Below are 15,749 nucleotides of genomic sequence, written 5' to 3' on the forward strand. Positions count from 1 at the left end.
GAAACAATCACAAGCTGAGGCTATTGCATGTAACTGTATAAAAAGTATGACCAAAATAGGATGGAAATGTTAGACCTGCACAGACAGCTACACTGCACTTGACAGCAGATTCAATAAAAGGGTTATGAAATATAGATGTTCCTCAAACGGTGCCCATGTTTGTTCAATGATACTGCATGAACACAATATCTAGTGTGGACCTCAAGTTTGTTAGTTCAGAGTGGATTTCTGGTGAAACAGGAAGCATGTGTTTATCACTGCTGCACTAAGCAAACTTTACAAACAGATACACCTTATGCATCAAAATGAATGGAAAAGCTAAACTTGAGGGAAGGTCAGCAGAAGGAGGCACCAAAAGAGGAAGCAACACACTGTGATTCAAACTTGGGAGTAAATCAAAATGAGAACCTGCTCTGTCCTTACATTAACAAGATGAGCGACATTCTACACTGATGAAATGATGAAGAGATTTTGATGTATGCAACACTGCATGCACAAGACTGTGGCGGTGAACAGGAGCAAGAGCAACACCGCGGAAGGTTTCGCTTTAGCACCGCAGCATTTCAAATATTTTAACATTTCAACAACAATGTGTCTAAAAATCAAGCATAGACTAAAATTGGCATTATAAATAAGTACTGCAATTACTCCACCAGTGGAAAAAAACATGTGGGCTTGGTCAGGGGGCTTGCAAAACACTGTTCCCGCCCTTGGTACAACACACCATATAAGGTAACGATTCATAAAAGAAAAGCAACAATCAGACATATCGTCCGATTATTCTTGCAAGAAAGATTCCTGTAACATAAATAAAACGCCAACACTCAAAACTATTACTCCATGTCATGTGGTCACATGATGAGACGTGTCAAGAGTATCTGAAGCAAATTATATAACACAATTGCATTCCAGCGTACAATTATGTCAGTGAAAGCTCAATATGTATAAGTCAAGCAGGCAGAGAACTATGAACACTGTTTTGGTGTTTCTCTATACATTGGTTGCTTAAACTGTAGGGTGAAAAACATTTGCTTGAGGACGCATTGAACTAACATGACAGGTTTCTTACAAAAACATATTTAACTGTGCGCATGTAATTAATAGGCCAAGATTAAAATCGTTTGGCTACCTGACTACTTTAAGGCCTGTCCACAAACAAAAGCGACTCCTACTTATTTGTACACAGAGAAATCTAAATATAATGTAGGTAAATATAAATGGATAGAAACGCAAATAATGAAGTAAACTCTCTATTAGACACTTGTTCTTACAGGCAGAGAAATTGTTACAAAAACAAAATATGAGAAGGAGGAGATGATATCATCACTCACCTCAAAGGCACAGGATTTGGGTGTCAAGGTCCATAATAGCAGGCGAACAAGTGCTGATCTCAATAACCATTAAAGATCACGAGTAAACAAAGCAAAAACAAAGGGAATAATCCAAAATGTTTATCTTCACAGGGGCACAAAACTGACTGAAGGTGTGGGACCACCAGCCAGTTCCACACCTCTTTCTCACAGTGTCAAAACAAAACTGCAGAGGAAGAGGGGGGCAAAAAAAACGAGAATGTAATGGCTGCTGTCTGAAACAGAAAAAGGAGAAGTGTAGTGAAGCAACTTGTCCTCTCCCTATGAGTCACGCAACGCTGTCGCCATTGGTAGGGGCGCCCTGAGGCACAAAGCTATCACCTGGCCAATCAGCGAGCGGAACGGCCTCCGCATGCAAAGTCTTTCAGGTGAGTTCAGCTGCTACCGGGGATTGGATGGGGACGGCAGCGGGGGAGGGGAGAGCCGAGAGGTCCGACCAGTGGGGCCACACCTTAAACAGCATAAAAGACGACAGACGAGTTTCTCCAGAAGAGGCGGAGTGTTGTAGGTGTAAGTAAATAGTTGGACAGGTAAGAATTTACTTTAGACTTTGACCATGCATTACAGCCATGCTGATTAAAATCTGTATGCAAGCTCACATCAAGTAAAGATCACATCTCTGTGTGTCCCAGTAGAACCTTTCCAATGAATTGTTAGAGGTCTGATGGAGCAGATTAAGCTGTATGGGTGTTGTTCCCCCCCTGAAGGAGAGACACTCGTAAAACATCTTCAACAACACCAGGAGCCACAAACAAATGAAACTATAAAGATCAAAGTCTCACTGCAGTCAGGTATGACAGTGCAACTGGTGCTTCACTCTGGGCTTTACTCTGGGCTACAACCTCCTCCTCCTCCTCCTCCTCCTCCTCCTCCCCCTCTTCCTTCTTGTCAACATTCAGGGATTTTGTGCATAGAACAGCTCCGGTTATGAGCAAACATAAAGCTAAAGTAGAGATCTGACACTTGACAAGACTCTTACACAGAAATGGCACATGTAGCAAACAGGAAGTAGTGGTGTGCGGTGAGTGGCGTGCATTTGTACGTGCACCTCGTTCATATGTGCACATTTTCTCTAGAAAAAAAACACACTGTACAGTTGTGATGAGGGGGAAAAACAACCTGTTAATGAAATCCTGGTCGAAAACTGTAACCTTATACACATCACAGGAGCTCAGTATTTCAAAACTGAGAACAATAAACTTAATTGCAGCTGCGACAGGCTTTGTTTGGAGCAGAACACCCCCAAAAATCAGCCTCTAAATCACCAGCGAGCGCTCTCATCACATTTATTCCACCTGGCCTGTGTTCAGTAGCAGTCAGCTCAGAGTTGGAAAGCGACTGTTTTCTTCTTCAGAGCAAATTGATAGCCTTGCTGTGAGGGAAAGTTACACCAAATAAGCTCCATTTATCACTGCCTTTCTAAATACTGTCCAAGCCCCCCAAAAAAACCTAAACAGTTCACCGTTTGCGACATAAACTCCTCAGACTAATCCATTACCACATGGCTGAAGTCCAGGCGTGTAAACAGACAAAAAAGCAGATATAACTCGACGTATCGAAGGCTTAGAGATGACCTGATTGTGTATAGATTAGGTTTGGAAAACACCTAAAGCCCATGTAGTGCATCTGTTCAATTATAGATGTTGACTCTGTGTGTGTGCATGTGTACACTCCTTTGGTCTGCACTGATATGAAGAAAAAACACATTAGAAGAGAGAAAATGTTTGCAATAAAGTGAGGAAACTTTCCCCTGGTACAGTGCTACGTTTGTCATTTTTAATTCCTGAAGTACTTTCTCTACTTTTCCGCCAGCTCCTTACAAATGCCTAGAGAAAACAAAACTGGCATGGAACTGTGCTGCATTCCGCAGATCTCGTAATCGTGGGTAATCAACTGTGTCCTGAAGCAGCTTCCCTCCAACAAACAGCAAAAATGGAGCAAGTAAATGGGCGAGAGGGCACGGCTGGCACTGAGACGCTTTACGACTCTTCCACAGATAACACTGTTCTTGGCTGATAAGAGAAACCGTACTAACCAAAATGTCACAAGTTTGATTCCTGTTAACAACAAATGCCTCCCGTACAAGTCTCTCCTAAGTCAACGTCTGCAAACTAGATATGGACAAAGACGAGACTCAAAGCCAGAAAGCGACTGACAGTGGAGGAGAAGTTTCTGGGGTTGTTGTTTGTTTTATTGTTTACTTTAACTGTCCTTGTAAATGTCCAGTATGGTCTTGCATGTGTTAAGTTTAGAAAGCAAGGTAGCACATCACACAATTGTCCCCTTTGTCTAATAAAAGTAATAATGAAATAATAAATACTAATGATAAAACTTCTGCAAAATCACTGGCATCCCAATTGAACAAGAACATAAAAGTGAGATCATTTTTTATGCACTTCATTTTATCATAAATGTTGTGCTACTGGATGAGCAAAATCAATCAAATCCACACTCCAATAACAGGAAGATGTTTAAGGTAAGGGTGCTGTGTGATAAGATTCCATGCCATGACGCCCACCACACACAGCACACATTCTTCATTTGTTCCTGTAAGAGTCATATGGAGAGAAAGAGCCTTGACGTGATCAGCGCAGGCCCATGTGACCCTGCTGACCGGCAGAAGAGGCACACCTTTCCTTTGCGGCCTAAAAATAAAGGCCACTGCTCACTCTCATGTTCTGATTCTGCACACAACAGAGGCCAACCATAACAGAACCAAGCCACAAAGCCCCCCATTTCCTGTGGTATGTCCCCATTAAAAGGCAGAGCATTTGTATAAGCAAGCCAATGTGGTTCAGGCCAGAGAGACTAGATTCCAAACCCAAAAGGAGAAGCAATATATCTTACGACAAACTATGACTATGACCTGTTGTATCACGGTGAGAGTTTAATAAAAATTATGTCCCCGGGAAGGACGAGCGCTGTGCTTTCACTTTGTTTCCCTTATGGAGTTACCTCGTATGACACACTCTATCTAAACAATGCCCCACAAACCAAAACAGACAAGCTGTTCCACCAAGCCACTCAGGAAAGTCAGATTCTTTTCGGTTTAGAGTTATATTACAGCAGAGGTCTCCAACAAGGGTTCCTTTTTGTGAAAGGCCCATATCATGAACAAGGTAAGAACTAAAGCTCCAGAATTTCAACCACACCATCTACTGTATATGGCACTAGGATCATTTGCTGCAAGTTTGGGGCAAATTTAAATTTTGGTCAAATTCAGGAAACATGACAGTGTAACCATGGACCAAATGGGTCATTTTGTAAAAAGCCCATATTTTGGCAGTGGAAAGCGTCTGAGCGCTATGACTGAAGCAGAAATGGCGGAAATAGCTCAGTTGGGAGAGCGTTAGACTGAAGATCTAAATGTCTCTGGTTCAATCACAGGTTTCAGCAGAAACCACCCTTGTCACAAAAAGGTCAGTGTAACCATAATGGGTCATTTTTGTAAAAGGCCCATATCTTGGACAAGGTATGAGCGAGACCTCTAGAAATTCAAACACACCATCTAGATGGCACTAGGATCATTCCCTGCAAGTTTGGGGCAAATTCAACCAGATGTGGTTGAATTTGTCACATTTTGTCATATACTTGTAAATCTGATTTTGAAAGAGTCAGTGCCTCCCAGCCACGAACCTCACCGCACGTCACTGAATAGCTTAGAATTGAATGCACAACAACTGGCTAGCTATGTTTATACATGGTTATATACAGTTTGGGGGTCCTTGGCCTGAAAAACGTTGAAGACCCCTGTATTACAGTGCTTTGGACTCATAAACCAGAGGAACATTTTGAAACAAACCTTGACAGGCTGAGAAATGTGAGCTTGTGGAGGACACAGAAATATTTGTGTAGCTTGGAGGTCATTTGATTGCTGCTCTCGCTTCTCAAAAAAAGGGAAGTCCGATACTTTCAGACACGTACAGGCGACACAACGTTAGTTACAGAGAGCAGCACAGAATTTGAGATAACTCAATTCGAATAAGAATTATTACAAAAGATAAAATATTCAAAAACCCTCTGTGAGGTGTGGGTCGCAGAGAGCAACCAAAGAGATGCGGAACATAATCACATTTACTCCCTCAGGCGGGTGAGACCAAATTCTGTTTGCAGTGATCTCGAGGCAACCATCACCCTAGGCTGGCTCGACGATCAAAGTTTCTATTATTACCAGACAGCTAGAGGTTGGCGGAGGACAAACACAACTAAAAACACAGCGAAAACCTCTCCGACATTGATCATCCTGAGCCCCACCAGCTTCTGATGACTCATTGCACTGACTATGACTACGACCACACAGTCCCAACAAAGAGCTGTGTGGATGCATAAGTAGGAAGACAATGAATTCAACAATCAAATGCCTTCTGCCTGCACTGGGTTCATTGTCACCTATCAGTACAGAATGATGCACCGACCACAAGGCCTTTGCTCTTCAGTTTAGCTGACTTTATTTAGACTGATACATGACATGGACCTTGCACACGCTTGCAAATGACTTAATAAGGACATGCTATATTGCTACGGTGTTAAAACTTAGTTTGAAGTCTACTAATAGTAAACTAATAACTTTACCTGGCACTTTGTTTCTAGAGATGGTGACATGAAACAGCTTTTAAACAGATAGACAAGGACTAGTTGGTGTCAGAATGAGGTCTAGTGGGATTAGGCCAACTGCTGCTCAACAAACACACATATACACAACAATTTATGAATATTAAACAAGTAGACAACAGCCAACAATCCAGATCATCCACAACACACCTCTGTACAGGCAGGAGCAAGGACGACAGCGTTCGTTGTATCCAGTGAAACTTCCTCTTCTTACATAGTGCCATTTAAGAATCCTGTGTGTATTCCCTTCTGTGTTACACAAGCTAATTCCTGCCTGCTCCTGTGTAAGATGGGAGCCAGCAGTTTTTATCAACCCAAGAGTCCTAGTTTATCTCGTGCTCATTATTAATAAAATGCCAGAAGGCTCGAACAGCATATTGCTCTGTCACTCTGGGCCTGGATTATAATACCCACTGGCTGTGTGTATTTAAATAATTCACCAAGCTTGAGGACAGCTTGTCACTCCAAAATATAGACAAAAACAAGAGCAATCAGCAAGTGCAGACCCCACACATGACTTCTTAATTACTCCAATGAGATTCCTGCGACGGAAGCATAACTACATGATCTATGTTAACATGCAGTTACAATTGTTCTCACACAGTTCTGAACACTAGCATGAGTGTAATGTGATGGTATTTGATGCTGACCTAATGACCTTAATTTCCATCCACTCACAGTGATGTCCCCGTGACAACATGAAGCTGTCTCCGTAGCATTTTCTCATCAGCAAACCATGTACAATCGCCTTAAAGTGAATTTTTATTTCCTCTCTCTCATGTGGACTCAACAGATTTATCATCGCATTATCCTGGTCGACACTGAACATTTAATTAAGATTAAATACTGCATAATTGCAACCATAAGGTGCAGCTGATACAGAATGCTTTTTTTTTGAAAGTTTGAATTTCTACAATACAGGGTAACGTACCGGGAAATACACCACAACTACTACTGCTACTAATTTAAATTCTGGAATCTGTGTACAGATCCAGATCCATATCAGGAGAAAGACCAAGCCACAGACATTCCCCCTCTACTGGCAATCTGATTGACCCTTTCTGAGTTACAGTATACAAACACAAACACAGAGTGTGAGAGAGAGAGAGACCTTCACAATGGGGTCAAGAGAAATTAGAGATATAAAGAAAAACAGACATCTGCCTTTCAAACTGCCAGAGTTAACTTCAAATGTTGTCCACTTTATCTGTGCTTAAGATGTCACTTTTGACGCACTCGGTTTAAAATTCAGCTAAGGGAAGAAAAGCAATTTGCGCACATCAGACAAAGCTCCCTGTTTGAATTCAAGCAACAGTGCTTAGGTTGACTGGCAAGGGCCCTCTGTGAAGCATTCGCCAGATCATTAGTGACATGGAAAGGACATGGTGAATAATGTGCCACACTGCAGATGAAGACAGTTTCTATCAGTCAGTCACTGTGTTGTCAACAAACTTCAAGTTAAGGTTTTACTAACCAAAACACTCCGAAATGCAAATACTGATACTGCATATTACCATCTACTGTGTGTGCCAACATGGAGCAGTTACCTTAAACATATCAAAGTAATCTCATGGTGTAAACATGCTGCCAACTGGACACAAAACACTGAAACGCACACTAGTTCTCCCTGAAGATAAGTCACATGTTGAGATTAACTTTTTGTTAGCATAAAGCACAAATGATATCACAGACACAATCTCTACTAACTTCATTTTGTCACAAACACAAATAAAGTTAAGCAGGATTCCTATACTATGTTCTAATAATAGGCCATAAATAGTCATTAAATGAATGTTTAACACCAATACTGAATTACGTCATCACACTGCATGGATTCATGGCGAAACTATCTTGGAATGACTAGTCAGAGTCACATGCTTCAGGGTGAGATAGGCAGCAAGCACACAGAATGAGGTTACAGGTGGAATTTCCCTCGTCTCTCCTTTCTCTCTGACGTCATGTCCACTGGCCCTGCTTCAGTGCTGCTGCCTTACAATCAAACATGTCTGACAAAATGCTATTCAGATGTCAAGGCATGAGGTGTCCAAACAGCAGACTACAATTAAGGAACTTTAGCAACTGAAGTTCCCCTGTGTGCTTTCAACAGAAACAGTCTAACATGGGATATTTTCTACACAAAAAAGAGGAAGTTCAACAGTTTTAATTCTCTTTTCACAAGTTGGTTCCCTCATTTCTGCAAGTCATTTCAGCCATCTGAAATGATTGTTTGTTTGGCCAAGGCATATGAACATTGCCACCTTGTGGCTATTCTGTAAGCACCAAATTACATTAATTTACACCTGAGTTTAGTCATTACATTACAACCTCACAAAGTTATGCTATTCATTCATCAAACTGAGAACAGTGTGCAGGGGTTTATAAATTGGTGGACACTCTCGCACTGTGGGATTACATCCAAACTGAGGGCCATCATAGATTTATGTATCCATTTCACTCTGTGCCCTGGATAAAAATACTTCATACCAGCTTTAAGTGCTCAGGTATCCCCTCAGATTGTCACAAAGAGATTTGGCTATTTATACATATTACCAATGTGGCAATTTGAAAAGGAAAACTGTTATTGTATTCTCCTTAACTGTCTCTGAGAAGGCCACTCTGAAAGCTCCATTGTGAGGCTGAAGCACTGCTTTCTAAATAGCATAAAAGCTCAATCTTTGTTCTTGTGCAGTCAAATCAATATCCAGACGCCCATTAAGTCTGCCTGGCAGATCTTGGACAAGAGGTGTCTCAGTCTGAGGTCTGAACACTGATAAGAGTCCTCAGCAGTAAATGGAGCACAATGCAGCACAGGCCTCATTGTCCTCGAGTCATCATCATGCTACTCAGACTGCTGATGGTGACATCTGTGTCACACGACAACTAAGCTTCAGGAAATTACATACAGACTACTACCCGAATGTGCACAAACACACAACAACTGTAACCGTAAACCATATCACTCACAGGCATGCTGGTTTGTACTGTGTATAGTGAAAAGGCCAAAACAAGGCCTGGATACACAGGATGGGCTGAGGAACAGTCGGCTGTTGTAAAAACAAGGAACACACATGCTTGAAGCAAACAAGATGACACCACAAAACAGGCTAAATATATTTGGGAAGTCTTGTACTAAGTAATTGCTTACAGTTGATTGAAGTTTCCAATTATCCACAAGCCTCTGCCAGTGTTCCCACCAAGGGAAGACAGAGAGGAGGAGGAGGAGGAGGAGCAAAAGGGTGGGTGAAGGGTTAGTGGGTCCAGCTGGTCCTATCTCTAGTGGGATGGACAAGTAAGAGCTCATAACTCTCCCCTTCCCTCTGCGTCATAAGTGCCTTCTCAGAAGGGAGCGATCGCAGTCAGCCACTGAGGGTTTGTTGGTCTCTCCCTTGATACAAGCATCTTAGCCCAAAAATGTAAACATCTGGCAAACATTTATGTTCACCACAGAAGAGGGTTGATCAAATACATGACATTTCTTGATATGTTAGCGATGTAAGTGATGTGTGTCTTCTTTCTGAGCCATTAGAATATTTGCGAGTGTGAAAAACTTCCTTCACAAAGAAACAGAAACAACTAAATGAGGATTTGCAAGTATTTCGTTCATATATTCAGCCCGGGCTACTTTGGTACGTGAATAACACACTATGGAACACTATGGGGTCTGATTAACACATGCTGGGCGTTTTACTTGTGAACTCCAGCCTGAAAAAATGTGTCCAAAATCCCTATAAATCCCCCAAATGCTCACTCATAACATTTGCAGTCACATTTTCCATGACTTCTACATAGTTGGCATGGCAGCCACTACAGGAAAGCTGTTGGAAGAGGATACCACACCTGACAAAGCAAATTGAGGGTCAAGATATCTTTGTTAAATCGATATGAATCCATCTTAGGATATAGTAAATGACTATTTATCCTGATAAGACGATAGGGAAAATGCCCCAAAATGACGTAGATACACCTCTTAAAGTAAGAGAATGGATGATAAGTATCTGACAGAGCTGTAAACATGGTCAGGATCTTCTCCACACTCCAGTCACATGCCTGAGTCACACAAAGGGTAGGAACACACATCTATGGAGTAGGCAGAGCAGAGCAGCGGCTTGTGTACATGCTGAGGGCATCACTCACATCATGAGTTCAGCATGCTTTGTCAGCTGTAGCCAGGAAAAGCTCTCAGTAATGATGTGTCATATCGGCGTTGAAAGGGCTATTGTAAACAAATCAATACAATAGCCATAAAGTATTACCTGCTGAGTTTTGACAAGAAAGGTCAAAATAAGCTTGAAGGCCCACGGAAAAGAAAACATTTCAACCGAACCCCGATTCAAAACATTATACTCTGGGCTATGACTAATAGGCAACATTAAATCCTGCCTTTAACTCAGTAGGAAGACTTACCCTGGTGTAAGTTGTCATCAGTACATCTTCACAAGTCCTCACGAAAACACGACGACGTTTGAAATAATCATTATCGGATGGTGATAATCCCGGGAACAGTTTAGACAGTGGACATGATCGTACAGTCCGCGGACAGTTCACTCACTCACTCACTCACTCACACACTCCTCTATCGTCTCCGTGGGCTTCCTGACACAAGGTTGCAGTTTTCTCCGGCAGGGCTGATGCGTGGGGAATTCCTAGCAGTCACATTTTCCTCGGAAATGATTGGCCTGGCACCAGAGTTTGGCTGTACTTTAGGACTACGGTAGACCCACTGCAGTCAGGACGGTTTGAGAAGTATAAACTTTAGCGAGAAATTGTAAGCGAATTTGAAGAAAATCTAAAACAAAAACAAAACAATGTTATTAAATAATGATCGTCAGGTAAGCAGACTAAAGTTGCTTACTTTTCGAAATGTACGATGTGGAAAAAAGAAGAAATGTTAAATTAACAATTTTGAAATCGACCGTATATACACGGGTAATCTTCCACTGTGAAATGGAGATAACCACATTTCGCTAAGCTCAACGAAGTGGTTTCTAAGCGACACGCTGAATGACAATATTATTAATATTTAATTTGAGTGTTAGGCCGTCACAGGTGTGACTTTACATGGTCTTCTTTGCTACCGCTAAAAACGCAATTAAGTCCATCGGAGTTGCGGACCCAAAATGTTTTTCCTTATTCAAAGTCGAGTTATACGATTATAGTAGAAAATATTGATGCGCATTTTCCGGGTTTGTGCAAACCCATACAGGAGCAGTTGAGGATAACGCTTCAAAGGGCGGGGTCTGTTTTCTGAAGTGTTGACCAGAATCTGAGATGATACATGTGATTGTGACGTCAACTACTAACATTTACGTTGGGAATAGTGATAAAGTACTGAAATACCAACGTTATAATTGGAAGGTACGATTAATATTGTATCATATCTTATCTTAGTAATTGCCATCCTTGTTTGAATGTGCCAAATAAAATGCAAAAAGACTTGTTCCCATACCGGGAGTCGAACCCGGGCCGCCTGGGTGAAAACCAGGAATCCTAACCGCTAGACCATATGGGACAACTGACATAACGTCGAGACACTGAGTATAAGAAGAGTCAGACAACCAAGAGCCACACGCATATTTACTTGATGTCAAATCCGTCCATAACGTAAAGCATGTGTCCGACACCGATAACTGATAGCAAAACGTTCGTTTTATTCCGCCTATTCTATGATGCTATAACAAACCACTTTTACCATTTTTGGTAGGTAGGTACCATCTAGTGGACATTAAGTGTAACTGCAAATTGAATACAAGCTGCAACGAAAGATACTTCTTTGCAATGGCGCAGTTTTCCCTTTTACTGTTTAATTGAATCTGTTATCTGGATAAAAATCCGACAAAGTAACACGGAAAAAGAATAAATTGAGGTATTTAACGATCCCATCCCACATATATACAACGTTTGATCTTCTGTACCGTAAAGGCACAGAACATTTACATGGACGATAAACATATGACGTAATTTTCCCCGGACTAATACAAGATACAAGACGGGAAAGCATTAGCAACGTAAAAAGCACAAGCCTATTTCCAGATGCATTGTTACAGTGAATAGCAACACCCCGCTCCATTCTACGCGCTTTGCTCTGTAGTCGCACTTTGGTGTGTCCCTTGCCTTACAGGTCTCAGAGGAAGCGGCGCAAACCCCTCTCCCCGCTGATAGTGGTATCGCCCTGAGACACCGACACAGCCAAATATTTCCCAAATCGTTAGCTAGCCGGCTAGGTGTTCAAATAATACTACCATAAAATAATATTTTCTGACACGAAACATATAAAGGTTTATGTCAAGGCTTTGGGGTCCCGTGTGAACAGAATGTCAACTCCAGCAAGACGACGTTTAATGAGAGATTTCAAACGGTAAGCGGAGAAAAACAAACCGAAAGAGCCGACAATGCTAGCTCTAGCTAACTGTTAGCAACCTAATGCTAACTGTAGCAGACACGGGATTGTATTATACCCATAAAGATCGTTACAGTTTGAAATGTTAATATTTGTCGTGTGTGGTGGAATGTGTGTTTGTGTTTGGGGCTGTTGTTGCTCATTTTGAGCGGCCGACAACAACAAAGTAACTGATTTGCTATTGACAAAGAACAGACAGTAGATAGCAGGTGGCTTAGCCTGCGTTACCTTGGTTAGTGAGGCGCTGTTAGCTCAGCAGCCGGGGGGTATTTGCCTCATGTTGACTCCTTTCTCTGTGTTATTCGTTGTTGATATCGTTATCCCAAGTAACAGCAATACGTTCTACTGCTCCATAACTATCATTTACGTGTAATGAGTAACTTTACCACCCGTACTTAAACCAGTGGCCCTTCTCAGCCAGGCTAAGAGGTCCGATTAGTCATGTAGCACATTATTTAATACGATTCGTATCTAAGTGATGTCACCTATCAACTATCCAGACCTGGCAACCCCTATGCAACAGGAGAGTGAGAGTTATTTTAATGTGTAATTGAAACATTGTAGTGCTTTGAACAGATCTCCAATGGCAACGAACTACCACAATGTTGCACCAGTATAACATTCTATGTGATAACTAGTCTGATATCATAACGCTGTCATTGTGGTTATGTATGTATTGATATTGCTTTCGATTGATTTTCGATTTGCTGATGTCGACACATGATGGGGAACCAAACAATGAGCTCAACTGTCCCAGATTGTCCTTTTTTTTGTTGTAATTCTAGTCTTGCATATTATTTGCCAGGCAAACTAAGGCCGAGCCCATTCTAGCCATCTGGTTCCTTAAAGTCTTTTACCTGAGACAACACAGCTGACATGTTTTTGTATGTGAAGCCTACACAATAAGTCAGGCTTATTATGTCTAGCAGTTGGAAAATTTGACTTCTGTTTACGTTGCTTCAGTCTAAAATAAACCTTTGTGCCTTGTTATGACATGAGCGGTGTTCATCCATTGTGTTTACTGTGTCTCACTAGGCTGCAAGAAGATCCTCCAGCTGGGGTTAGTGGGGCCCCATCGGAAAACAATATCATGGTATGGAACGCTGTCATTTTTGGGTAAGTCTTGATTGTTTGATTAAAAATTTAAAATGATGGAGATTTAGTCTTTTACACTTAAGACTGTAATGATTTATTTGTACGTCATAGAATATGTCTGCAGGGTTTGTAAGCAGTTTAAGATGGGAGATGCAAAGATTACAGCAGGATGTTTTTACAAAGAGCCTGTCTGTATTTCTTGTCTTTCAGGCCAGAGGGAACACCTTTCGAAGATGGTAAGTCTTTTTTAATTGCTGAAAGAAACACATTTTCTTGGTTGTTTTTGGATGCCTTTGTTTGTTTTTTTTGTCTGAGTTTGCGGGAAATTCCCAGTTAGTTCAACAGGCATAGTGACGATGCTGAACTGGAGTCTGTGGTCCGGAGGCTCAAGTTCAGCATTTCTTAGCCACAAACCTGTTGGCCTGGTCTAACACATATTGTCTTAGAAAACCAAGAATGGAGGCATTTTTCCAAGAACACGAGCCATTCTGTTGGACATAAAAGACTGTGTCCCCGCTGTGTCTTCATCACCCCATGCTACTTGTTGTGAACTGTTTGGGGCTTTATGTGAAGAAATCTTGCTATGAGTATCTGGGTTTCAGTGCTTCTGCATGGGAATAGAATTCAAATGATTTAAAAAAAATTCTACAGAGCTATTTAAGACCAAGAACAATCATACTCTGAAGAACTGATACATGCATTCATTCCCAGCAGTTTAAAGTGCTGTAATGCTCAGCCATTCAGAACCCTGCTTAGTTCACCAGTTGGCTCATTTGCTTTGTGCAGTATTTTTAGGCTCTGTACATCTCATGCTGTTATTCTTTCTTTTAGGAACCTTCAAACTTACAATTGAATTCACAGAAGAATATCCAAATAAGCCTCCAACAGTGCGATTTGTCTCCAAAATGTTTCATCCAAATGGTACGTTTGACACATTTATTTGGCAACCATAAGAGTATAAATAACTACCTGAAACCAGTTATCTGCTCTGTAATGAAATGATGTTGTATTCTGTATTATCTGAAATAACCCTTAACGTTCTGTACTCTCTTTTGCAGTTTATGCAGATGGAAGCATATGCTTAGATATACTTCAGAATCGCTGGAGTCCAACCTATGATGTCTCTTCAATCTTAACTTCAATACAGGTAATTGAACATTTTGCTGCAAGTGTGTGACGGATGTCCAGACCTCCAATGACTTAACATCTGGAATAATGTAATCAAATCTGTTTACACACCCTGCTCACTGCCATTCTTTGTCGTTTATTCATAGTCTTTACTGGATGAGCCAAACCCGAACAGTCCAGCCAACAGCCAAGCAGCACAGCTGTACCAGGAAAACAAGCGGGAGTATGAGAAGAGGGTTTCTGCTATTGTTGAACAGAGTTGGCGTGACTGTTGACCCACGTGTCGTTCGAATCGAACAGTCACTTCAGCCCAGATATAAAAAACAAAAAAGAAAAAGTTCTCACGGAAATAAATCAACACATCTCTAAATCCCTCTCAGTATATTTGTCTGTCCCATAACTGTTGCTACATTTGTATGCTGTTGTGTTGTGGCATTCACTCCTGCCGAATGCTGTCGTTGGGCAATAGCGTATGTTTGTTAAAAGTTAATGTACCTTGTTATATCTGGGTTACTTGCTACATGCCCCGACGTTTCTTTAAAAAAAAAAAGGCAATAGCAATCTGTCACTTTTCTACCTGTTGATACTGGCTGGATGATGTGACAGTTAGAAGTGTTTGCAGTGTGGTTTGCAGTGTAGACGCCATCAGAAAAGTGAAGCAGTTAGTGGGTGGTTTCCCCTTATTATCTAGTGGGCTCACTCCTTTTGGTTTGGTGCCTTTTAGAGGTATCAGTGAGAGTTACAAGGCGTGGACACTTATAGTGCTGAACACGATTATAACTGAAGTTTTGCCTTGGGGGTCTTTTTTCTCCCTACAACACTTGTTAAACTTGCCTTTTGATTTATAAATGGCATAAGATTCCTTCCGCCCCTTCCCCTCCTACACAAAGAAATCAAGACTTTTCTAAGCACATAACTGTTTCATGCAGAGAATTTCATAATGCTGACATTTGAAGGCTGTGTGAGAACATTTCTATGCTGTTTTCCAATCTTACATATCAGCTGTCATAATGAATAAGCTGATGACTGTTTGAACAGGATGGTGTCTTGTTGTTGGATTGAACCTTGCACCAGTAACCCATGTAACAAACTGTACATTTTCTTGTAAATAAAATAAATATACACCACTTTGTTTTTTTTGTTTTTTT

General features: G+C 41.3%; 2 protein-coding genes, 1 long non-coding RNA gene and 1 other non-coding gene across 7 annotated transcripts in view; 2 read left to right on the plus strand and 2 right to left on the minus strand.

Moving 5' to 3' along the window:
* Nucleotides 1-11,168, minus strand: part of elf1 (E74-like ETS transcription factor 1) — a 32,071-nt gene extending 20,903 nt beyond the window's left edge. The window contains exon 1 of one of the 3 annotated variants that reach the window (XM_076149034.1): nucleotides 10,386-11,168. The gene's annotated coding sequence lies outside the window, so the exon portion shown is untranslated. Of the gene's footprint in view, nucleotides 1-1,331; nucleotides 1,592-10,385 lie in introns of those variants that run through there. The other 2 variants (XM_076149032.1, XM_076149036.1) reach the window with 2 other exon arrangements.
* Nucleotides 1,754-4,398, plus strand: LOC142999450 (uncharacterized). 2 transcript variants are annotated; one of them, XR_012963314.1, is made up of 3 exons: nucleotides 1,754-1,900; nucleotides 2,003-2,161; nucleotides 3,183-4,398. It is a non-coding gene; the product is annotated as an uncharacterized LOC142999450 (long non-coding RNA). The 2 variants fall into 2 exon arrangements; XR_012963315.1 differs by having other exon boundaries at nucleotides 2,006-2,161.
* A 250-nt stretch (nucleotides 11,169-11,418) lies between the features above and the next one.
* Nucleotides 11,419-11,490, minus strand: trnae-uuc (transfer RNA glutamic acid (anticodon UUC)). The gene has a single exon. It is a non-coding gene; the product is annotated as a tRNA-Glu (tRNA).
* Nucleotides 11,491-12,103: 613 nt separating this feature from the next.
* LOC142999449 (ubiquitin-conjugating enzyme E2 A) lies at nucleotides 12,104-15,728 on the plus strand. The gene is made up of 6 exons (XM_076149037.1): nucleotides 12,104-12,336; nucleotides 13,414-13,494; nucleotides 13,684-13,709; nucleotides 14,305-14,394; nucleotides 14,532-14,620; nucleotides 14,748-15,728. Exons 1-6 carry the CDS (start codon nucleotides 12,293-12,295, stop codon nucleotides 14,874-14,876), a joined length of 459 nt encoding a protein of 152 aa, XP_076005152.1. The 5' UTR covers nucleotides 12,104-12,292; the 3' UTR covers nucleotides 14,877-15,728.
* Nucleotides 15,729-15,749: the final 21 nt, after the last annotated feature.

This window comes from Genypterus blacodes, unplaced genomic scaffold (genome assembly GCF_046128005.1).
Source record: "Genypterus blacodes isolate CSIRO-AG114 ecotype Tasmania unplaced genomic scaffold, CSIRO-AGI_Gbla_v1 ptg000044l_1, whole genome shotgun sequence".
NCBI lineage: Eukaryota > Metazoa > Chordata > Actinopteri > Ophidiiformes > Ophidiidae > Genypterus > Genypterus blacodes.

What these genes read in the sequence shown, in the direction of transcription:
- LOC142999449 (XM_076149037.1), top strand. Translation starts at nt 12,293, where the DNA reads ATGTCAACTCCAGCAAGACGACGTTTAATGAGAGATTTCAAACG. An exon ending in TTAATGAGAGATTTCAAACG is followed by an intron (nt 12,337 to 13,413) that starts GTAAGCGGAGAA and finishes GTGTCTCACTAG; the next exon opens with GCTGCAAGAAGATCCTCCAG. An exon ending in TGGAACGCTGTCATTTTTGG is followed by an intron (nt 13,495 to 13,683) that starts GTAAGTCTTGAT and finishes CTTGTCTTTCAG; the next exon opens with GCCAGAGGGAACACCTTTCG.